The sequence below is a fragment of the Equus caballus genome, chromosome 2, assembly GCF_041296265.1.
Source record: "Equus caballus isolate H_3958 breed thoroughbred chromosome 2, TB-T2T, whole genome shotgun sequence".
NCBI lineage: Eukaryota > Metazoa > Chordata > Mammalia > Perissodactyla > Equidae > Equus > Equus caballus.
This window is the reverse complement of record NC_091685.1, coordinates 109,035,625-109,061,772: the sequence shown is the minus strand read 5'-3', so window position 1 is coordinate 109,061,772 and position 26,148 is coordinate 109,035,625. Positions and strand designations below refer to the sequence as shown.

Genomic DNA, 26,148 nt, shown 5'->3' with positions numbered 1-26,148 from the left:
ACCTTTGAGTTCTGGTTCTAACACTTACTAGCTAACTCTATGACCCAGGGCAAGTTACTTCATTTCTCTTAGCTTCAGTTCCTCCTTCCGTAAAACAGAAACAATAATTCCTGTTAGAATTATGGTAAAGGTTAATTTAGAAAGCATATATGAGTTTGCTAACATGTGGCTTGAGGATTTAGTAAGTGCTCAATAATTGTTAGTAGAATATGAATCCTGAATTAATTATCTTATTTCTCTGAACATGTTATGTCGTGGTTGTTGAGTTTAAGTACTTGATATCCATGTTCCTGGTATATGTGTGCTTTGTTTCCGTTATTGGAAATTCTTATCTAAAATTTAAATTTCATTCTCAATTACATTTGGAATGAGTTTGCAATAATAAGGCGTATGTTTTGGAAACTCCTTTGACAAAGGAATGAAACACTTATAGATGACTTCTCATTGCGGTTTCTCTTCACTCCCCATGATGAGTTGCTCATGTCTGCCATGAAATTCCCATCACATTTATTTCTTGCCCTACTTATAGCAATGACCGTATGAGCTGTCAAGTGGTATTCCCTGGGCATAAGGCTCTCTTACTGCTTGGAATTCTCAGTTCCTGACACCAGCAATGGGCCCCAATATATGTTCACTGAATTCGTCAGTAGTTTGTGAATTTGCAATACCAAGTAGAAAAATAATGTCAGAAGTACTATTAATTCCCCAGAACATTTACATTGCAACATAAGATCTACTGGATAGCTCATATGCTATATGCTTTGTTAGTATTTGGGAATGTTGGTATCAGTGTTCATGTGGAAATCTGAAGAATGTTGTGTTCACTATATTTTCATAGTTATTCTCTAGCTAAAATATTTTACTGTACTAATAAATTTTTTTGGTGTCTTTGTGTATGTTCTCTTAGCAATACCCTTGTCCCATTAATTTTACGCTATTAATTTATTCTTTTTGATAGGTTCTTTGGTAGCAGCTATTTTAGCTACAGACGATGACTCTGGTGTGAATGGAGAAATTACATATATTGTGAGTGAAGATGATGAAGATGGCATATTTTTCCTGAATCCAGTTACTGGAGTCTTTAATTTGACTCGAATATTAGATTATGAAGCACAGCAATATTATATCCTCACTGTTCGAGCTGAAGATGGTGGGGGACAATTTACTACCATCAGGATTTATTTCAATATACTAGATGTAAATGACAACCCACCTATTTTCAGCTTGAATTCATATAGCACATCTTTAATGGAGAATCTGCCTCTGGGATCTACTGTTCTTGTCTTTAACGTTACTGATGCAGATGATGGTATGTACTTTATTTTATATATTTAAAAAAATTAAAAATGTCATAGATTTATATTATATTTATTTGCTGGACTCATCTATCACAAAATTTCATTTTGTGAATATAGGTTCAAAATTGAGGAATAGATTTATCATTTAACTATAAAGGATTAAAAAATAAGTATTTATCAGTTAAATTCTTATTTATAAGAGTTAAGGAGCAATTGTTTTACCTTTAGAAACTTTATCTTCCTTTTTGCCTCTTAAATGCGTGGCGGTGTTGCAGTTAAATAATGCACAAGTCATTAAATGGCTTTTTGGTAGGTTTTGTCCATAAATAAAAATATTTGTTTATATATGTTATTTTAACTTAAAAGGATAAAATTTGGAAGCGAAAAGAAAACCAAAGTCTTAAAAAAATGCTTAAAGAATGCATAGTTTGACATTTCTGAGTGAAAACTGCTCATAGTATTTTAGCAAATTTTCATGCTTAGACTCAGGGCCATCTCAGATCTCTAACGTCTGTTATATGATCAAGTTGAGATTTTTCATTAAATCTCGACTTTGCATGTGTTTGACTTTTATTTACGGCAAAAGCATTTGACAAACTTTCTTTTAAAATACGACTTTTCTGGCCTTTCTTCTAAGATCCGTTTGGCACATACACATATCAGCTAGTATTGCCTTAGAGATAACACTGTACAGATTATCAGTCTTTAACTAAACTGTTTGGAAAGTTAATACCTTGTTTTCTCTTCTGTTAGATGCAGCTAAATGTCCTATCAGTTGAAAAAAACAAGAGACAGCACTTTGAAGAGGAAATAGGCCTCTAGCCCCAGGATATGCCTAGTGATTTAGGCATATCAACCTTAATTTAGAATTTCCTGGTCTTACTGACTTGGATGATTTATGTAATCTCAGAATACCATTCTATCTCAACTTTCTGTTCTATACTTAGTTTCCTTTCAGGAGTGTCTAGAAATGTCACTTAGAAAGATAGGAGAGGAAAAAAGCACAGTATTTTATATATATTTCAATTCACAAAATTGGAAATGCTTTCTTTAGGATTCATTGAGTAAGTGCGTTTGAGGTTTTCCCCTCTTATTCAAGTTAGTATTGGACACTTGATTCTAAAATAGAAGTGGCTGTAATAATTAGCACCACTACTATTGCTAATAATATTAACAACAATGCTCAACATTTGCCAAGTATTACTATGTACCCAGTCCTGACCTAAGAGTATTGCATGCTGTATTTCACCTCCATCCATCCAGCTCTGTGATTGGCCCCAGTTAGACGTTTGTACACAATTGAGGTTACTCTCTATTTAGGAAGTTGATTTCTCTATTACAACCTTAATTATTTCACCTGCTCCGTGGATATGATGTTTTCTTATTTATCCTTGTGACTGGTCACGACTTTTCAGTAGTGAAGAATTTTCTGCCATGTTTCTTTGTGATTTATTTATTATGTATTAGCGAGAGCCCTTTGTTTCATAGGGTTGTGTGTTCCTCTGGAATAAATTTCATTTATGCTCATACTTTAAAATGTAGAGAACTGGGAAAATAGCAAAAAAGAATCTTTCTTTGTGAAAACCTTCTGGAATATTCCATGCACACGTATCCATAGACCTATGTTAACCATTGACTTCAAGTTACTTTTCATAGGTTTTTTTTTTTTCCCCTTTAATTGTGCTAGGTAAAAGTTTCAAGCTGCGTTTTCCCATTGTTTTAGTTTTGAATACTTTTATCAGTGTAGTTTCCTGTACCTTGACCTAAAATATAGGACACAATTCCTATTTTCTCTGAATTTCAAGGATTACGATAAGAGTGTACAAGGGTAACCTTGTTTGTTTAAAATTGCCGTCTCAGTTACACTACATAGCTCTCAAAGTATTTCACAAACAGTATTATTTAGACGTTATTTTAATTAACAAATTCATTTTAATCTCTGATCAAGAGGTTCCTGATGAACTAATATTATAATATTCTTAGATAAAGAAATTTTATATGAAAATAAACAACATTTTTTGTTATCTATATCTAGATTCTCTCAGAGTTTAACCTAAAATTTTAGGTTACATGATCATTTAATAAGAATGAAGCAAATCTATTGCTGTTTTCACAAGATAAATAGTGTATGTCTTAATGTCAAGGCTTCCATACATATAGTTAAGAAAGGATTATATCGAGGCAAAATATTACAAATTGAAGCTTCATGGAAATATTCTGGCTTTGATAATCATTTTGTTATTATTCTAGAAATAAATTCATATACTCTTCAAAATATTGGGGAGCCATAGAGTGTTTTGAGAATAAAATAATTGTAATTATTGCTGAATAAATTTACCTATGTATGCTACATACACAATGCAGATCATTTGACCTGTGAAAGGGTTTCGTAGTCCATTGCTCTGATGACCTTGTTGGAACTGCCTCATAAAAATGAATGCTGTCTGAAACGCTTCCATGTGTCACAGCTGTGTGATAAGTTAGCAAATACTAGTTCATCACAGAAATAGTTAGACAACATTTATGGATTGTGAATAAATGTACACATTTCATGACAGAACTATATACCTACAGTTATGTGCTATATTTCCTGGAACTAAATTATTCATGAGACTGAAATAAAAAACAACAGCAAAAAAATCCAACACAACGCCCTCCACACAATAAAACTGCCAGAAAGAATTATGTAAACTAAATCACTTTCAGAACGTTGAACACAAATAGTTAGAAATATAGACTGTTTTAAGTTTAAAGATCTGGTGGGCTATAAAACCCCACTATATTCAAGTCCCAACACTTATGGGTAAACTATAGAATTTTAAAGTAATGTATTTACTGTTTCGTGATTTGGATATTTGATGCAAAGAGCAGAGACAGAAAAATAGCCTGAGCTCTTTATTTTTCAGGATTCTACAAATGGTCAGGGAGAATTTTGAGTTTCAATCTGTCTGCATGTATTTTCTAGATGTAGAGCACATGCCCAGAGTCACTTAGACTTGTCAGGAATGAAAAGTCCTTTTCTTTACGGTAACGTAAATACAGCCGGCTCCCATGGCGGGGAAATGCAGCAGCAACGACTCAGTTCCTGAGATTAGAGCTGTTTCTTAGGTGGCATTGCAATATTTGCACAAAAGTAGTTATATTTTTATGTTTATTTCCTCAAAGTTAACGATCGTTATCGTCAGTTCATTTTTAATGTTACAACCTAATATCTCATATTTGTCATTATGAATTTGAATATAAAATTAAATTCTTTTTTTCATAATTCTAATTAAAGTTTAATACTTCTTTCTTCCTCCACCCACCTACTCCACCAAACTTTTTCCCTAAAGAAGAGGCTGTTCTGCTGTTTGCAATGAGGCTATAAAATCTTGGTGTCCTGTTCTCTTTTGCCTCTGCAATTTAGTTGTTTACTCAAGGAAGTGGCACACACAGTGCGCCAAGGGTGTTCAGATTGTTGACTGAATTGCTTGCATTCCAGTTGATTTATGTGGAAATGCTGGGTGATCACTTCATAGCCATGTGCAAGTCTGTCAGTATTTTTAATTTCTTTTGATCTTGGGCATGAAAAATTTTACAAGCTTGCATAAAACTAAATTTTATATCTCTGTTTGTTAGTATTATTTTTAATCCAGATGTTTTCATAACTTTTTCTCAATTATAATTGTGGCTGAATTTGTTCCTCAAAGAATAGGAATTCAATATTTACTGTTGGATTTAGCCATAAGAAATGCAGAATATATCTTTACAGAGTAATTTGATTTTAAAAAATATTAAATATATGTAAAATATATATGAACATATATATTTTTAAAGTCAAATTACTTTCTAAGGAAATAGATATATACAAATTACTTTCCAAGGAGACAGATATATATCTATATATCTATATATTCCACTAGCTGATGGAACTTTTTTTTGCACCAGTGGATGGAACTTTTCTTCCCTAAATCCATGGAATTTTAAGTCAAGGTGTTGAAGTACGCTATTGACCTTATTCTATCCAGATCTTAAAATTCTCTGTATCTCCTTCTTGTGCATTGACCTATGGTCTCCATTAGCTTTATTTATTCATATTTTTCCTGATCCTTAGAGTCCCAAGTATTCTAAACTTTATAACCTCTGCTTTGCTCACTTGCTAATAGTCTTAAATAAACTATGAAGATTAAAAGTCACAACTCATAATGAGGCAGGAAAATCCTACCTGTTCAAAGACCTACCCAAACTTTGCTTAGCCTAGAAATTTTGGGGAATAAGCCAGTGCCTGAAAGTTGTCTTCATAACTATTTTCTCTGAAGCAACTTATAGACAAAGGACATTAGGTAGAGACCATCAAATCACAGGAAAAGAATAACTCTAGCAATTTTTAGAAAGAATAGGCAAACCCTACCTGGTAGAAAAGAAAATCCCATAACTCAGCTAAAACTTTCCTTTGTAAGGAATTTGATGAGTTAAGAAAAAGTAGAGGCTAACTCAAGTATTCATAGAATCCTGAGAAAAGTCTTTTTTCAAGAAAAAAAGAGGAAAGGGTGACCAAACGATTCCAGAAGACTCTTGGCAAAGAGTGGACATCATTTCTGATGACTGAATGGTTGAAATTAACTTCAGAAATATAGGAGCTTTTTGTAAGCAATTTATGTAACTTAATAGATTTTACCTAGTATGGAATCCCAGAGTATAAAATCAGTATGTTTCTTATAATATCCTAAAATTCTTATACTATCCTACAATATTCTTATAATCTCCTACAATATTCCAACATTGTTATAATAAAATATAAAAATTCACGTGGCGTTATGGACCAGTTAAGAAAACACTATTCTAGGGAGGAAATCTGATTTTTCTTTCTCTTTTGACTGCTTATCTGTTATTTACCTTTAAATTACTTACTAAAACAATAGACTGATCCATTCTCCACATCTTCTCTGTTAGAAGAATCTTTGCAGTCGTTTTCTGAAATGAAGATTTATGTATCATTTAAAGAAAAATTTTAATTTAGCACATGTTCCAATGAAAACTAGATAAAATATTATCTAAATATAGCCCAATAACAGTGTGTGCATTTATATTTGAAGTCTATTTTGTATAATTTTATGCTAACATTTCCTTCAAAGAATACTTTTAAAACCCTTTAAATATATGTATAAAGTTTGAAAGAGAATTATTTTCACAAAGACCGTTGGCCAGATGCTTATTAGGAATTAAAAAGTATTTATTGATTCTGACAAGAAATGTAAAAGTGGACTGAAAGCCTCCATGACTAATGCCATACATCAGAAAATTTTATTACCCTTCTCTGAAAATCGGCGTCGGCCTCAATAAATTACTGAAGTTATAATGTTTGGCTAATAGTGTAGAGTATGGCACTGTTAATGTTGAACTCTCAGGAATTATGTGATATAAAGAGGAAATGTATAGGAAAATATCCGCTCTCTGGAATATTTTTCTCCTCTTTACTTTTGCAATTTAACATTTCAACACTGTAGTAAATAGCAAGCAGTATATAGATCATTTGTTCACCAGATTGTAAACATCCTTTCAGATCAAAAGTTAACAGGGAAAGAATTATGAGTATGTCTTACTGAAAAAGAAAATTAACTGTGGCTAAATCCTCCGGAAGGTGTGTTTGGAGGCGTCACGTATCAAATATGCAGTTTCGTCTTACAGAATTTTTGATGCAGCTTAGTTTGCAATCAGCACACATTTAAAAAAATTTAATTTTTTCCTTCCATTTTAGGCATCAATTCCCAGCTGGCTTATAGCATTGCTTCCGGTGACAGCCTCGGGCAGTTTACAGTTGACAAAAACGGTGTCCTGAAAGTCCTCAAAGCTTTGGATCGTGAAAGTCAGTCCTTCTACAACCTGGTTGTTCAGGTGCATGACCTGCCACAGCTTCCAGCCTCCAGATTCACAAGCACTGCTCAAGTCTCCATTATTTTGTTGGATGTAAATGATAACCCACCAACATTTCTTTCCCCTAAACTGACGTACATTCCGGAAAACACACCTATTGATACTGTTGTTTTCAAAGCTCAAGCAACTGACCCAGACAGTGGCCCAAACAGCTATATTGAGTACACCCTGCTGAACCCTTTGGGAAACAAGTTCAGTATTGGGACCATTGATGGTGAAGTAAGGCTCACTGGAGAACTGGATAGAGAAGAGGTTTCCAATTATACTCTAATGGTGGTGGCTACAGACAAAGGTCAACCATCTCTCTCTTCGTCGACAGAGGTTGTAGTTATGGTACTTGACATCAATGATAATAATCCTATTTTTGCACAGGCTTTGTATAAAGTGGAGATTAATGAAAACACACTTACTGGAACTGATATAATACAAGTCTGTGCAACAGATGGAGATGAAGGTACAAATGGACAGGTTCGCTATGGCATCGTTGATGGTGATGCCAATCAGGAATTTCGGATCGACTCTGTCACAGGTGCAATCACTGTCGCTAAGCCTTTGGATAGAGAGAAGACTCCTACTTACTTTTTAACTGTTCAGGCAACAGATCGGGGCAGTACCCCCAGAACTGATACCTCCACCGTCAGCATTGTTCTACTGGATATTAATGATTTTGTTCCCATATTTGAGCTATCTCCATATTCTGTAAATGTCCCTGAGAATTTAGGGACGTTACCCAGAACAATTCTTCAGGTCAGTAAACTTAAATAAAACAAATATTGTGTTCACTATAAGACACCTAACTTAATTACAGTGTGCATGCTTTCCCCACCCTCTTCCTCATTCTCATCCATAAGTGCTTAATTTCAGATATAGCAAATTCCAAAAGGGAAAAACTTATGAAAATTATACCTAAGAACCTATTGATTTCTTTATAGATTAAATATTGCATTTCAATTATGTTCTTTTGTGTATACTCATGTTTGCACACATTTATGTATTTTTGAACTTTGTCTCACTATAACAGTAATATCTGCACATGGTAAGAAAAAAAGTGATGTAAAAGTTTGAAAACATAGTTAGAAATGTGGTCCTCCCTTCCCTCTTTACACATCCAACTACCTAGATGAAACTGCTTTTAAAATCTTTTGTGAAGCCTTCCAAAATTCTGTGCATTGATTTTATGCATATTTTTACACAAATAATACGTACTACTCTATACCATTTTTGTCTTTTACTTCAAACTTAAAAATATATCTTTGGAACCTTTTGATATTGGTTCCTATGGCTCTACCTCATTTTTTAAATGGTACATCTTGTTTCATGGTATACATTGTGTTAGTTTTACTCATACCCATGGCATGTATCATTCTCTCCTGTAGGTGGTGGCAAGAGATGATGATCAAGGTTCTAACAGCAAACTCTCATATGTTCTATTTGGCGGTAATGAAGACAATGCTTTTACTCTCTCAGCTAGTGGAGAACTTCGAGTAACACAGAGTTTGGACCGTGAAACGAAGGAGCACTTTGTCTTGGTGATCACAGCCACAGATGCAGGTAAATCTGGCACAACCTTGTCTGGTTGTAAGGAATTTCTTCATAATGTGAATAAATGAAAGTAGTTTTGTTTACCAGTAAATTAAATATTTGTTGAAATTCACTAATGCTTGGAAATCCAGTTGTATCCATATAATGTGTAGCACATATCACTTTATGAAATTTATATGTACCTGGTAAGGGCTTAAGGACTTTACAGGCAAAGCTGTATTCCTGTGAGACAAAGTGTGTCCCTGCCCATAAGCCACCTTAGTACTTCTGGGGTGACCTGATACTCCACCACTTGAGCCAGGAGGCATTTCAAGTACATTAGCTTTGAAAACATCCAGATGGTTCTAACTGGTTATGGAGATGAGAGTGGGTCCAGAGTTCTAGTTCATTGGCTCTCTAGGTTCTGCTGAATTGTAAGGAGCTATGATAGGCATTTGATGAAGCCCCACAGAGTTCCAAAAAGAGTATCAGTGAGAGGGAGCTAAGGGTTCTTGTTGAGTTAGCAGTGTAATGGACCAGCACAGAAATAATGAAAAGTAGTATACATTTGCTGTTAGTGTTTGGAAATAGTAATTACGTAAAGTTGTATAGCAGGTAGCATAAATATAATCTATTAAAAAATATTTCTGTTTACCCCTATTTTGTTTTACATATTATTGATTATTCATATATATTGAAGACTTCTAATGCAAACTTGAAACAATTAAAAATTTGTCAAGAATCTTTATGCCTTGAAGAAAGTAGGTATTGGTTAAATAGTTGTTGAATAAATGAATGAATGAGTCATTGATTTCCAGAAGTTTTAGTGAATTATGGAACATAGTCCTTATATAACATTCATTTATAAAAATTCCCACAATTTAGTATCTAATTGTTAAAGAATTTAATAATGTTGACATGTTTTTTAAAATTTGTTGAAATTGTTTTAAGCCCAGGCAGATTTGTTGGAACATTACATGCCTAAAATTATTTATGTATGCATTCATGTAGATGTGTAAATGCTGATATAGAAGAACAATTCTGAATTTTTAAATGAGCTGTTTGTACTGTTGTTGAAATGTTTTTGATGAATATAATGTATTAATATTTTTGTTATGTATGACCACTTTCAGGGTATTCAATATATTGTTTCATGTCACCACTTCTCTGAAAAAAGCCAGAGACTTTGAGATTATTAGTAATGATAGATTTATGTTAAGTATTCAAATGATAGTGTCTCTGATTATTAAATGAAGTGGCTCTCTCTACATATTATTTGCCATTTACTTTTGGGAATGTAATTATCTGAGACGATTGCTTTATGAAAGAAAGCAATATTCTGTGTATCTTTTTAATGTGTGTGAATGACCCTGTTACATTTTATGCAGAGTGTCAAATCCTGAGGAATGGCGAACAGAATATAATGTAGTGTAATAACCACATAAAACTTAAATCAAGTTGATCTGAAACATGTTTCATTATGTGTGTAGTCCGTGTTGTGCTTCGTGGTCAGTGGGCGTGGATGGTAAACAATCTCATGTGAAAAATGCAGTCACTACCACATTGCTCACCATCAACCCAGTATTTCAAGAGTCATCTGGAGAGAAGAGAGGATGAAACTGAGTAGAAACTAGTAGAGAGTCAGATATTTAGAACTAAGGATTTATTACTAAAGGATCCCAGTCATTGCTTTTCTCTCCGGTTACACCTGCCTGGAAATGTGGGGTCCATTCTCAGTGCACGCAAATACAGAGGCTTTGTGGAGGTGAAGTGGGTGAGGAGAAACTAGGACCAGGAATCTATTTCCCTAAGGCATCAGTCACTATAACACTTGCTGCTGAGCATGTGTCACATTGAGGTCAGCCCAGGGTGAGGAGTGGGATGTGACTGTGAGAGCCAGGGGTGCATTACCAGGTGACCCTGATGGGCAGAGCTTCGTCATCAGAGGATGTGTACTTGGGAACATTCTAAGTCAAAAGCCATACCAGAGAAAGAATGTAACCATGTAGACAAGAGTGCCTGTTTTCAGCCAAATAATTCTGAGAATTTGAAAATCTTTTTGTGCGCCTGTGCAGCCAAGGGGGGTTATTGTGAAGGGGAAGGGAATTTTCTTCATATATGGCCATCTGTGTCATGCAGTATGCCAGATTTTACAGATATTAACCCTTTCTACACATTAATTTTCTTCATCATCTGAAAGACTTAGGTGTTTTTATATCCATTTTACTTACGGTAATTCCAAACTCAGAGTGGTTAAATAATTTATCCAGGATTATACAGCTAATAAGTAGCAGAGTAGGATTCAGACTCTAGCATGGCTGACTTCCAAGTTCAGGGTATACTGAAGATTTTAGTGTGTAGGTAAAGTAAAATTTAAAAAAAATACTAATTTCCAAAATTATTTTATTTGCAAATCAAACCAAATAATCTATGTAATATAATGATAAAAGCTTTGTATTTGAATTGATCTCAATATGAATTCTGGTTCTGTCATAATTATCTTTGTGATTCAGACAAGCTGTAACATCTCTCTCAATTTCAATATCTTCCTCAGTAAAATGGGGATAATAATAATGACAAAGTAGTTTATTGTAAGGTTTACTTGATACAACATATGTTAAATTGCTAAATACGTGTATCACAGTGTATCTAATGATTGTAATAAGAACTGTGATCCATGTACTTTAAACGCTTTAAAATTCTTAGAAATATATGCTCTGTTCATTACTTATTAAATGACTTACGGATTCGTTTAAAACTTTTTTTTTAAAAAAAATTACAGTTCATAGTGCTTCATTTTATACATTACTACGTTAGGAACTTTTTTGTGTGTATCAGATATTTCTTTTTGAACTTCCCAAGAATATATTGCATAGTAAGCATTTAACCATTCAAAAAGACCACAGATTTTAGAAACCGTAGTGCAGCCAAATTATGGTTAAGGAGGATTTTGTGGGCTAGCCAGCAAACTTAAGTACCACTTGCAATACTGTTTCTCCATCAAAATGACAGCATAAAAGGGACATTTCACTAGGAAAAAAAGAAATAAAGAAAACTTGAAATGATAAAGTTAAAAGTATTCTCTTCTGATAGACGTGGGTGAGTCAGCTTTTTAGGAGGAAATTTCGCAAGGAGGAGATTCAAGAAAGCGTTGGTCTAAGTGTGCAGACCGCGCAAGAACCGAGTCCTGGTTCCAGGGGGCCACACTGTGTGAGTTCCTGATGCTATCGATCCTGAGGAAAATTGGGGCCCTGGAATCCCTAATATAAGGACAAATAATAGAAGTATAATCTAATTTCTATGAATAACTGTTGCTATTAAATGAGTAATGTGAAGACCATATGTGTGTAGATTCTGCCCAATATGGAGTTGGGAGAGTTATGAGTTGCGGAGAGTGAACATTCAGATTATCAGTAAAAATAAGATATTTGGAAGTCTGTCATTCACGGCCTTAAATATGATGCTGAGGAGCGTAGTGGGGGGCATAAATAAGATTCAGTGACGCTGGTGCCTTAGGTCACAGTATTTTGACAGTTCTGGAAATTAGAGAATTGATTGAACTTTGCCTCAGTGTACAGATTTTTATGAGTGCCTTCTTCTGGGTTGCCCTGAAATGGGCTGGTGTTTTTGAGGCTACTGGAGTAGAAGTATTCAATTAGGTGTCTGAAGATCATTTAATAAAGATTATGCAGAAAGCAATCAGAAATTGTGAGGGAAGTTGGACTAGATAATCTTAAGGTCATTAAAACTATATGTGACCATGATTTTCTGTGCAATTCCTTTGCACACGTTTGGTATCGTGAATAATCACTTATATGGGAGAATGTGAGCATTTTAGATATCAGGCTTCAGAATCTGCGGTTTAATCCTGTTTTCCAGGAATGAAGGCTCTGACACAAGATTTAAAATACATATTCACCGCTATGATTTAAAAGTCAAATGGGTTTATGACATGAGAAAATTCAGAAAAATATGGCAGCTTTTAGGTCCCAGATGCCATGTTAGTCTCAAATTTGCAGTGTTCTAAGAACCAGGAAAATATCAAAGTGTTCTAAACAAAAAAAAAAGTTTGACAGTTTTATTCCTTAGCTCACAAATCTCTTTTCCTTTGCTCTTTTTAAATTCTTACCTGATGGCAGCCCAAGGGTGGGTCACTTTGGCAATATGGCAGCAATTGAAGCAGCAGCTTTTTTTATCAGCAAACCTCTAAATCTTTGAGTTTTTTCGAGAAAACATTGGCATTCCATTATCATCATATTTTTATTTACTGACTGCATGGCTAAGGAGTAGCTCATCTGGAAACTCTCTAACTGCTCCTGTCTACTGTGTGAAATGAGCTGCAACCGCGCTGTCATATGTGTGTGGGACTGAATGTTACATTGCTAAATAACAAAACGGAACAGAGTGTAATAATTCTACCTCATTTCTTTCCTATAAGATTAATTTACTAAACAGTAATTTAGTAAGTTGAGACTACAATTCAATTAATGATGGTATTTTATTTGATTATAATTAAAACTATGGCTACTCTGCATTTATTCTGTATTACTCACTGTTATTTCTTCTAGAAAGATGTACTGTACCAAGTAGTAATTCCTAAGAGGCTAAAGCTTCAACCTGGGACAGTGATGCAGAGAACCCAGCCCATGAGGTTCCTTCTAAGAGGGGAGCTCTAAAGCAGTTAATGTCTTTCACATGGTTGGGTATCCTATTTCCAGGTAGCCTTCCTTACAGAAGTTTTCCTTGCTATATTCTCATATGTGCAGTAAATAAAATAATTCGGGAATATCAGGGAACCCAGAGCAATCTACTTAAAAAAATAATTCAGAGAACTAATTTACAAAATGGAAGCATATCCCAGAGGTAAATACATAACTTTATAGTTAAACGGAGGTTCAAATCCTACCTCTGCCTTTTCCTAGCTACATGACCTTGGGCAAGTGACCTTCATGTTCATATATGTAAAATGGATATCCTAATTCCTGCATGGAAAGTTTATTGACAAGAATAAGAGAATGACTTATTTTAGCTATTAATGTGAGTCAGCCTGTTTGCTGGACATCTCAAGCTTAGTAAGGCCAAACAAAACTTTTTGACTCTCCACCTCTCCTACCCTCCATAATTCTCTGTCCACAATTTCACAATTGCTGTTGCCATTCTTCATTCCTCTTTCTCTATCCACATTCAACAAGTCCTTTGAGAAGCAGACTCTGCATCAAAAAAACCCAAAAAATGTCTTGAATTTATCCTCTTTTCATTTCCACTACCACCACCTTAGGCTAAGCCATGGTTATATGATACCTTCCTAACTGCCTAACTTTTCTCCCCCACAGTACGTTCTCCAACAAGCAGTTCACGACCTTTAAAGCTATAAATTTGATCATCATGCCCCATCGCTTCTTTAAAAACCCTTCAGTGGTTTCCAAGAATAAAACCTGAATTTCCTACCATTGACCACATGGCATTAAATGGCCAGGCCTCTGTCCCCATCTCTGACCTCTTCTATCAGCCACTGACTGCCACCTTTATCATGCGCCTGCCATGGTGCACTGGGCAGGCTCAACCATGGTCACCTCTCAGCTTAGTGTTCAGCATTTTCATGTTGGTAGGTTGAAATCTGCCACTGTGGTAGTATTTACACCACAAAAATCAGCAAATGCTATGAATCGGGTGGCTTGCCTCAGGAGAGCAGTTGCTAAACATTTACCGCAAATTGCCAGTGCCAGTTAATCTGGCCTCTAAAATGCCAACGTTTTCCTGCCTTTGGCCCTTTGCACTTGTAGTTCATTCTGCCTGGAATGTTCTAGTCTATAGTGGTCTGTTTGTGTTGCTATTGTTGTTTTTTTAAGGGGGAGCATGTTCATGTCTTGGTCCTTTTGTCATTATATCTGGGTAAAATGTCAACTTCTGTGAGAGGACTTATCTGACCACCAACTTAATTGTCCCACTTCCCCTCTCTCCAAGGTCACTGTCTATCACTTTACCTTGTTGTGATTTCTTCTTAACACTAATTTCTATCTAAAATAATATGCTTATATATAATATACATGAGTATGTATAATTTATTTACCACATCAATATCTATCATCCTTCCAGTAGATTGTAAACGTCTGAGGTCTTGTTCAAAACTGAATTTCCAGAAACACCTGAACAGAACCTTCCACATAGCAGGTGCATAATAAATATTTATTGAATGAATTAATGATTTAATGTGTAAAAAAAGATGATAATTAGTATCAATTAATTATCATCCTGTTATTTCATACTTATTTACATACTTATATTTCGTTTATTTTTATATATTTATCACTTGCAGATTTTTCGAAGGACCTACCAAAAGGAAAAGTGCCAATCTTTTTTAACTCATGGCTGAAATTCCAGAAGTTTTTGCTACATTGGTTGTGGTCATTCAGATTGACCTCTGCTTTGAAAAGCAGCACAAGTGTTTAAGACTGTGGTGTTTAGTGTGATGTGATAAATTGCAGTCATATGTAAAGACCCACTGAAGCATTTTATGGCTCTAATTCAGTTTCAAGTGCTTAAAATATTGTTTGAGCTATGTTCTCATGACTCTCCCGTGAACCCTCTGGCTCTTACTCAATTCTGCTATCTATTAGATGTTTCTAGGTAGGTCTTGTCTCTGCTCTGTATGGTGCTGCTTACGTTCCGTATCTCCCAAATACCCGAGTACCCTTTTAGCTACAAAAAATGTACCCTACAGGTGGTTTTTGGCTTCATGTAGCTTAAATATAATAGCTTGTACCTCTCCACATAAACATAATATGAAAAGTTTTGCTTGTTTTGAATTTTGTTATGGAAATTTTGGTGTTTTGCTAAACTATTCCAATTAATATATATCTATACAAGTAATTTTTCCAGATCCCTTAGAAAAAAATTTTCTAACTTAAGATAAATCTTATGCCCTCATCAGTAAGTTCAAAGTGTGTGAGCCATTAATATCTGCCATTACTCTTTCAAAATACCGAATTAGTATATCAAAAAGCAGTAAAATAAGATAGTATGACAATAGAGGTATGTTAAAGTTGTAAATCAATGTGTAATATGGAGGGATTTCTTAAAGAGAACTATACATGAAAAAATTCTAAGTTAGAGAAATCTGATTTAAAATTATAATTTTATAACCAGAGACTTCTTGGAGATGAGCCAGTCCATTTCCTTCATCTTCCAGATAAGAGAATTGAGGCCTGGAATAATTAAGCAGTTTGCCAGAGCTTGCAGACCCACAGAGTGGCAGAGTCAAGAACAATATCTAGGATTTCTGCCTTTCAACCAAGTTCTTGCTCACCTATACTATATTTATAAATCAGGATCTGCTGAATCTTTGAATAACATAGATTTCCAAAAATGCAATTTTAAGAAAACTTTTCTTGCTCTATGTTATTCACTGTGCTTTAATGTATAAAACATCCAACTGTTGTTTTTCTTTCTCCAAATAAATAATGTTTCAAAATATTTTTTGTGAAGTCAAATTAATTGGAATCAATAATTTCAATATTGATCTTTTGAAAATAAGCTTAAATTTAGGTATTGTTCAAATTATATGCTAAGTAGGAGAAGATATTAAAAATTCATTTGGCTTTACAGGTGGAAGATAATAATATTGCTAGTTATCACTGCCAGTTGTCATTTTGGATTTATTAAAATCAAACTATGATGCCAATTTAATAGGCCTTATAAGTGAATTCTGCTTATAGTCCATGAGACTCTTAGGCTTTTATGGGCTGTGTTAATATACAACCAGTATCTTGATATTATTTTGTTGGAAAATATTTACAGAGCACTCTTCCAGGTATTTTTTTAGGTACTGGAGATACAGTGGTAAGAAGGGGAGAGTCTGTGCCCTCCAAGAGGTTACATTCTATTCAAAAAGATAGACCATAAACGAAATAGAATACATAGACCAGGAGTGATATGAGATACTATGAAGTTAAATGAAGCAGGTTAAGTGACTAGGGAGTGAGGAATTGGAGGTGTTATTTTTGATAGCATAGTTAGGAAAGTGAAATGTGAAGATCTGGGTAAACAGTGTTGCTTGCAGATGAAACAGCCTGAGGCAGGGATCAAGCTGGCTACATCCAAAGACAGTAAGATGGCCTGGATGCTGGACTAGAGGAGAAGAGTAGAGTCTTGGAAGAGGTAGGCAGAGGCGAGATCACATAAACTTTTCAGGCCAGGGTAAAGAACTTTAATTTTATTCAAAGAGTGAGGAGAAACCTTGGTAGGACTTTGAACAGGGAAGTGATAGGGAATTTTGGGAATATCTGGTTTTGTGGCAGTTGTGGAGAACAAGGATAGAAATAGAGACGATAAGTAAAAGGCCATTATAGCAGCCCTTTAGAGCGATGATAGTGTTCAAAATTAAGTGACAATGTGGAGGTGGGATGAAGTAGTGACATATTTTATCCATTTTGAAGATTGAGCCAACTGGACTTGATGATGGAATTGGAGCTGTAGAAAGTTCGGGAAAGAGATGAGTCAAGCTTGTGTCCTAGATTATTGGCCTGAGACATTTGGAAAAGGGGAGAGGAAAGATTTTAGGGCAGATTATCAAGAATTATTTTTTGGATATGTTATACTTTAGATATTATGATATATCCAGTGGAGATATCAGGTAGATAGATATAATGGTTTAGTTCTCAGGGAACACATTTGAGTAGAGAAAAACTTGGAGAGTTGTAAACTTTAGATGATATTCATTCTGTGCATACTGAGTGCTTGTATGTGCCAGAATTTGTACTATATTATCTCATTTAATCTCATAACAGCCTTGTGACTTGGATAATGTTATTCCAACTTTATGGATTAAAAGGAAAACATAAACAAAACCAAGTATTAGAGAAAGTAAGCAACTTGACTTAGGCATGTAGCTGTTTATCAGTGAAAACAGGATTTGAAGCCAGTCAATCTGCTCAGGGAGAACATTTCCTACCCATTATTCACTGCTTCCCACATAGTAGCTTGTCTACTGTATTATATTTTATATGGACCAATTTTATGAGTTTCCTCTCTTTCGATTAATATTGTTTTGTATTAAAAAGAGCATTGGTTTATGAAGCAAAAAACTTGTGATTTTTCAGCCATTAAAACAGCTCATAAATAAGAATATTCATAAATCTGAAATTAAAGGTTGCTCTTCATCAAATTAGGAAATGCACGTCCAAAGATATTATGAGTGCAGAACAAATGTCAGATATTATACTAAGAGTATACAGTGTGTGTGACACACACACGTACAATGGGTCAGTTGGGCTGTGTGTGTTTGCATTTGATTTGGCGAAGGGAGATTAATCAGTGCACGAATTAAAAACATTATTGTTTATCTGTTCTCAGTCTAATACACAAAAGGGATCTAGAGATACTCTGGCTATAGGTTTGGTCAAAAATTTTAGTTATGAAGTGTCTATGTGTCAGCATAATTAATAGGTCTTAGCAGAGAAGTTCATATATTAGCATTTCTAATTAAGGGCATTTATCATCTGACTGAAAGAGGGAATAAACTTCATTCCTATGCAGAGATTGGAAATTACTTTTTAATGGACGGGAAACATGATGCTTTTGCAAAAGTTAATTCTCAAAGCTAAGAAGGCTAATCACCATGCTTTGTTTTCTCCTTGAGGACATGATGACATTTAAATTAATACTATCTGTCATATTGTTTAGTTGAGAGGGTCATTGCATTGCAAATGGCTCTATAATCAAAAGAGAGGTCAGAAGTGTGGAATATGACATTTTACATCTGAAGATAGTTGTTTTTTAAATGTTCCAGAAAGATTGCTTTTTGTCAGTATTATTTGTGGGAAAATATTGGAAAAGAGCTTGGCTTGTCTGTTATGATGAACATTTTTAATAAGGAAAATTGCTTGAAAACTTTCCGTAAGGCACCCATGATCCCATAAATCAAATAGTGCTAGGATTATCTTCAATTACTAGAAGTTAATTGCATTTAACTTGCTTCTATATTTGAGTCTAAAGCAGTTTTGCTTATTTCCAATGGAGTCATTGAAAGAAAATGTTTCCACAGACAATTTACTGTTCTAGTAGGCTTTTATTCAGCAATTCATGAATTAAGCAGCATCCAATCCAGCAGATCGAAAGGAGCTTCAAAGAGCTATACAAGGCAAGAGATTTTTTACAGATCAAAGTGAGCAGGAACAAGAAGGTTATATTGGACATTTGCTGATGGGTTGAAGCGGAGTTACTTTCCTTAATGGAGTGAAGGGAAATCTTGGAGCTGGGTCAGGTAACTTGTGCGGAGCAAGCAAGTGCTGATTGGTTGAGCCAGGCCTTGCCTTTCTGGGAGAGCCCAGCGTAGACAGTTAAGTTCTGCGTTGCTGACCTGGGACTTAGCATGAGCGACTCCATCTTGGGCTTGATCTGGTTCCTTTAACAGCATGTTTGTCTTAGGTAATAATTTTGTTTCCAAGGTTGATAACAGGTGATTGTTTTACTTCCTCTTGTTTCTGGAAGGTTTCTTACCATATCTGTCAGTGACAGATTATTATTATAAATCACTTATTCAAATAATTTTCTTTAAATCAGCTACCCTTTAGTAGGAAAAATTCTACATAGAATTTCATTTGTATATTTATAAGATATAAATACAAATAAAGGTGATTTAACTTTCAAAATTCTATTAAATTGGGGCTAGAATTATTATATTGCATAGAATTAAAACTTATACAATAATTTCTACTCTTCATTTACTTCGCTTAAGCTATAAATCTGATCAGACAAAGGATCCAGTTTTGAAATGGAAACAAACTATTTGAAATATTAAGGAAAATGTTTCTATTACCTAAAAGGTAAATATTAAATATCATGGAAAATAACATAATCTCATTGTAAAGAAATTTTTTTCTTTTCAAAAAATTTCCTCAAAATGAATCCTGTTAAAATGTAATCATTTTCTAGCCAGTTTGGTAATTATTCCATAAATATATAATTTGATATTTTCACTAAGTAGGCAGGAGGCAGGATGTATTTAGAATTTCGTGGGAGCTGCTAGTGTGTCAGAGTTTCAACATATGTTGAGGGTTCTTTTTTTAATGTCCTTTAAAAAATAATTCCTCATGATGTGCTTTTTGTGGGGGATAAAATATTTAGTTAACGTTGTATTTTACTTCATTAAATTTTTAAAAATTGTGTTTAAAATATAATAAAGTTTACCATTTTAATCATTTTTAAGTGTACAATTCTGCAGCATTAAGTACATTCATGTGGTTGTGCAACTTTTCAGTGTCGTTTTCATAGCATTATTAAAAAGTTTCTTGGGCCGGCCCAGTGGTGCAGCCGTTGACTGTGCACATTCCACTTCAGCGGCCCAGGGTTCGCAGATTCGGTCCCGGGTGCGGACATGGCAACGCTTGGCATGCCATGCTGTGGTAGACGTCCTACATATAAAGTAGAGGAAGATGGGCACAGATGTTAGCTCAGGGCCAGTCTTCCTCAGCAAAAAAGAGGAGCATTGGCAGCAGTTAGCTCAAGGCTAATCTTCCTAAAAAAAAAAAAAAAACTTCTTTAGTTTTACTTGTCACCTCTATTTAATATAAGCATGTCTATTAAGGAAATACAGTGTTTTTGATAAAGTTTCCTGGAGAAATAATTAAAAAATCAAGTGTTACGTAAGCGTGTATAAACCTAAATTATCCAAATATATTTGTAGAACTAATTAGCAGCAATAAATGATGTTATAAAATAGAATTTTTAAAATACAAAGCTGTTGGTCATATTTATTTATTTATTTATTTTTTAAAGATTTTATTTTTTTCCTTTTTCTCCCCAAAGCCCCCCAGTACATAGTTGTATATTCTTAGTTGTGGGTCCTTCTAGTTGTGACATGTGGGACGCTGCCTCAGCGTGGCTGGATGAGTGGTGCCATGTCCGCGCCCAGGATTCGAACCAGCTGTTGGTCATATTTAGAATGTTCCACATTTATTTGTTTCGTACATTTTCTGGATTCAAATTTAAATCTAACCACATAAGTTTCCATGTTAATGTACAATGACTGAATTCCAATACATTTTCAGTGGATGGCTTACTTACTGTGAGAAAACCTGTTTACTTCATGGGAAGAAAAGAAGTTAATACTATACTACAACAAACACACAAAAAATAAGTCAGGGGACCTATTCACCAAATGTTTGATGTCAAGAATGAAATCGGCTTTGTTGCAAAGCAACAGCTTTCAGTCAAGCAAAAATTCTGTTTCTGCTGAATAGTTTTTCATGTTTGAGTAGAGTATGTTTAATTTATAGGGGCTAACATAGAAAATGTAATCTGCCTGCAGTTTGAACTTTAGTCATTTAAACTCATTCATTACACTTACTAAAGAAGTATTTTCTGATAGAGCAGTTGCCTGAGACTTTTTTCTTTTTAAAATCTTATTTTAAATTACCTTTATCTTCATTTCGATATGTTTGCCCCTATTAAGTCACTAGTGTAAAAAAGCAATACTAATCATTTCCAAAATTCATGGGTGTAAAATATAACTCAAAGAAAGCTACCCACAGTAAAATGGACTGTCTGAAGATTAAGCTGTGAATAATCTTTCTGTGTGTGTGTTTGTGTATGGTGTGTGTGTGTGTGTGACTTGGTTTTGCACTCTTAAAAATGCTTTTCAGAATCATATGTATTCTTTGCTAGTTGCTCTAAAAATTTCAGAAGGTTCCTATCAATTTATCTGTTTGTTTTATATTTATATTTGTATATGTACATATATACACACATACACAGATGTACATATATAAAGAATACATAAAATTTTGCAAAATGAAATTTGAGGTTCCATTTATCTTCTGACTTCTACTTGTATTTTGAATGTCCAGTGCACCTTCCTAGCCTCAACAATTATAAATTTCTGAGACATTGACCTTTTATTTCACTTGTGTCTTCAGCTCCTTTCACTGGCTCACTACCTTCTACCAGCAGTCTGTCGTTACATCCTGCCTCTTCTTTCTGGTTGCATCTGTTTCCCACAAATCAATGCCAGATGAAATTGAACAATCTTGTCCTATTGAGCCACTGCCTGTATAATTCATCATTATCAGATCTATCCAGGCTGCACATTGGCCCCTAGTATTCTGATTCTTCTCATGGGATTCAGGATTAATTGGGACCCTCTGTTTATAAGTAGTAGACTATCTCCAAAACTTTGACTCTTGACTGCAGTCTTGTTCTCTGACCCCAGCCTTAGGCTAAGGCCTGTACTCCCAGATGTATATTTCTAGATGTGTTCAGCTCTTTGATCTTTCAGCCATGTAGTCACTAGACCAGATTTTCATATATAGAATCAAAGGAACTGTGAATATGGAGAAAGGGTTAGGCCTAATGGTGTGCATTATAGGTTTATATAAAGATGAATTAAACAATTATTCCTTCTCTCAATTAGCTTACAACTTAATATAGGATATGGCAGAAGTACATTTATAATAATAATGATATAAACATTTGCAATAAGAGTGGCATAGTTTTATCTGAGCCTAATGAGCTAAGAAAAAAAGTATTTTTAAGAGTTCAGAATTGGGCTTGCTCTCTGTCCACTATGGCTGAATGTTAATAAATTGCTTAAATTCTTTGAATCTCAAGTTTTTCATTTAAAAAAATTAAACAATAATACCTACTTCATGGAACCTATGTTTTAAATGAGTAATACATATATAAAATATGTATATATATATATGCTATCAAATAAGTGTTCAATAATATGTATATACAAATATATATATATGTATTTCAATTTATGTATAAATGTATGGGCTAAGTTTACAAAGAATAATTACGATTTCAGTTTTTGACATACTAATGTTGAGGCTCTTTGACAATTTGCACGAGGAGACAGAAAATAGTTGAATGTATTAGCCTGGAGCCAGCAGAAAGTTCTGGACTGAAGATAAAGTAATAATAAACATCATGCAGCACTTGACATGAGGTATAAAAACAATGTTGGGAAACGAACATAAGCGCCTTAGACCACTTGTTTCCATGATTAAGAGAAAGGGTCAAAACCAAGGAAACACAGAAAAGCAACAACAAAAACATGGCTTCATCCTTCAATTAGCAGATAAGAGGACATGCTAAGAGTTGTGTGGGCCTCTTAAGAACTGGGGACCTTGTGTCCTTCATCTGAGAAGAGCGATGTAGGAGTAAGACTAACTCACTTGAAGTCAGGGGGCGTTCCCATTTTTCTGCCTTGATTTCATCTTCCTGCCTGAAGCTGAGAGGCCGTGACTTCTGGAGCTCACGCTATCCATGGACAAAGATGAGGCTGGAGTAGGGTGAGCAGAGGTAGGCCCTATCCCCAAGAATAAAAGTAAAAAATATTGGAGCAGTATTCAAATTTGGGGTTAGTCAAATCTCAGCAAAAGCCTTAGAAATTTAGAACAATGCCTTTGTAAGGTTTCCTTGTAAAATTGAAAAAAGTAAATAAGACCTGTGAGTCCGTCCTCTGGGGCAACAAGAAAGTGAAGCTGTGGGAGAGATTGCGCTTCACTCTATCAATTCTTGAAGAAAATAGGAAGAGAAGAACCGCAGTGCTTACAGAGGGGGGTGTGGCAGCTAATAAGAGGAGAAAAGGGACTCTGGGGATTGCTTTGACTTGAGAAGAGGTCCTGTGTGGATATGGGATCACCTATGGGCTCGCTTCTCAAGCCAGGACCATCTATTGTGGCTGATGTGCTTTTAAAATCTTCTGAAGAGACTAGACATTTTCTGGGATGAAGGCAGTGAGATTCAACTTCTGAATATTTTCCTGGGTAAACAATATTTTTTTCTTTTTGCTTACTAATTCAGAAACACATCAGCAACAATATTTATAGACAAAGAAAAAAATCACATGTTCCTGACCAAATGACTTAGTCATCATTTTATGTGGTTTTCCATATGTGTGTCATCAGACACTTTAGAATTCCAAAGATGAAATTTTTGCTTGGCAGTTACTGGGTTATTTTCTTCTTCTTCTTTTTTTTTTTTTTTTTTTTTAAAGATTGGGGCCTGAGCTAACATCTGTTGCCAATCTTTTTCTTCCCAAAGCCCCCCAGTACATAGTCATATAGTCTAGCTGTAGGTCCTTCTAGTTCTGCTATGTGGGACGCCGCCTCAGCATGGCTTGATGAGTGGTACTAGGTCCTCGCCCAGGATCTGAAACAGCAAAACCCTGGGCAACCAAAGCGGAGTGCATGAACTTAACCACTCAGCCACGGAGCTAGTCCCCTTGGTCATTTCTTAACAAGATTAAGTATTGTTGACTACAGAGCAATGTGCATGTCAAAATATTCAGATATTCTTTAAGCTCTCACAGTACATTTTTAAATTTTGCATTTTCGGATTTCCAATTTGTCTTCCACAAAGCTGTGAAAGTTTTGAGAGCTGTGTCTCATGTATTTGTACTATGAAGGAATTAAGAGGAAAAAATGACTCAAAATATTTTCCTGAGTAATATTATCATTGGATTGAGTCAGAAGTTTTGTGGGGGAACAAAAATCCTGAGAACTATGACACAGAAAACCATAAGGTTAAAAGTAGACCTTTTATATGTCAATTTCCCATTTTTCTTGTTTCTAAAACATGTACAAAAACAACCAGTAATACAGAGTATGTTTTAACAACGCCCCGGGCATTATCCTAAGCTTGTTACAATCTTGTCAGTACCTCTGTGTGGTAGATTCTAGTCTTATTATTCCCATTTTACAGACAAGGCGACTGAGATTTAGTGAGTAGAGTGCAAGGTCAGTAAAGATATAGACTAGCCTTCCATCTCCTTCCATTCTTTGCCTCTGGGGCTTGGATTTAGTTATCTCCTCTCTCAGTTCATCATTTGCACACTGTCTTTCCCATAATGTCCCATTTTGCCCACACAAATGCACAGATATTCTTTAGTTAATTCTTTTAAAAATGCAACCCATGGGAGAGATACTAACATGATGCAGGTCATTAACGTCAATTTCACGGAACTGTATATAATTATACACACATTCAAGATTTTTAGGCCAAACATTGATCGTCAATAATACCCCCAAAAATATTTATTTTAGGTTTAACATGTCCCTTGTGAGAAATTCAAAATCCATGACAAGATTATTGTCTCCAAATGCCTCACAAACTTCAACTAGCAAATAGGGAGTCCCTTACACATGGGCCTTTTCCTCCACCTCATGCCTTGTGTTGTTCTCTGGGCTCAGCTTGTCCAGAGTTTTAGCACTTCTCACTGAGTGGCACCTGTCCTGCTAGCAACACCTTCCAGCTTTTCGCCAGTGTAAACAGCTCCACATCCCCGTCACACAGATCAAATCCCAGCTTCCCCGCTACGTCTCTGGCCTTGAAAAAGTCACTTAACCTTTGCAACCATCAGTTTATTTATATATAAAGCAGAGATCACAGTGGTATTAACTTATGAGGATTAGACAAAGTAATTTATGGGAACTTAAACCAGTACTTGCACACCTAAGGACTCAATAAGTCTTTGCTATTATCGTTATTAATAGCTTGAGAGAGATGTTTAAAGGCTTATTTTGATGTGCTACTCCAAGGTTTATGATACTTCCAGATCTGCTTTGTGTTTGAAATATTTGTGACATCATCTTACCATTGTTTACGCAACTAGTGAAAAGGCATTTTTACTATTTTGAAGTTTGTAATTAATTATACATTTAAGTAATAGAATGAGGACCAATTTTCTTTCCTTTAATGTAAAATCAAACACATAAAAGGTAAGATTTTGGCAGTCATGAATTTAAAAATATGTTAATGTAAACGGGATACTTAATATAAAATATCTTACTGAGAAAGATATATATGGCGACTATTACCAGCATGCAGCCCATATTTAATTGCGTAGGTTTCTGAGAGGTGTCATGCCTGGTTACAGTGCCTAGCTCAACTGGTCATATACATTTTTCATCTAACCTAGAAATTGAGTTTTCTTGTATAAAGCACAAAAATAACAGATCACCAACACCATAGTATTTCATAATTTCCTAGTCTGTTGATCTTCGTTCCTATACATTTGAGCATAAAAGCTGATTGGTGCCATGCTATCAGTAATTGCAATCTAAGAACACAAAAACAAGTTTGAATAGTAGTAAAGGAAATGTCAGCAAATCACAAGATTATTAGAAAAAATAATATTGGAAGGTTGTGAATCTCAGCACCATTCTGTGATAGTAAAAGGGTGCTCCATAACCATTTTACAGAGAAATGAATGAGAAAATGAATGAATGGATTTATTTACAAATTATTGAATATTAGAACCCAGTAGAATTTAAACTTCATATAAGGGGAAATAATTTTCTGGGAGGAAAAGTAATATCTTAAATAGAAAAGAAGAGTATTCAGGGCTTTATTTTGTTTTGGATAGATAGAGGTAAACGGATCTTCATGGTTTCTATTTAGAGAAATTAAA

General features: G+C 34.8%; 1 protein-coding gene across 2 annotated transcripts in view; it reads left to right on the top strand.

Annotated features, from left to right (window-relative positions):
• FAT4 (FAT atypical cadherin 4) overlaps positions 1-26,148 on the top strand; it is a 157,174-nt gene that overhangs the window by 78,100 nt on the left and 52,926 nt on the right. For both annotated transcript variants that reach the window (XM_070259465.1, XM_070259475.1), the window contains 3 exons: positions 959-1,309; positions 7,036-7,958; positions 8,588-8,762. In XM_070259465.1, coding sequence (XP_070115566.1) covers positions 959-1,309; positions 7,036-7,958; positions 8,588-8,762 — 1,449 coding nt within the window. The remainder of the gene's footprint in view (positions 1-958; positions 1,310-7,035; positions 7,959-8,587; positions 8,763-26,148) is intronic.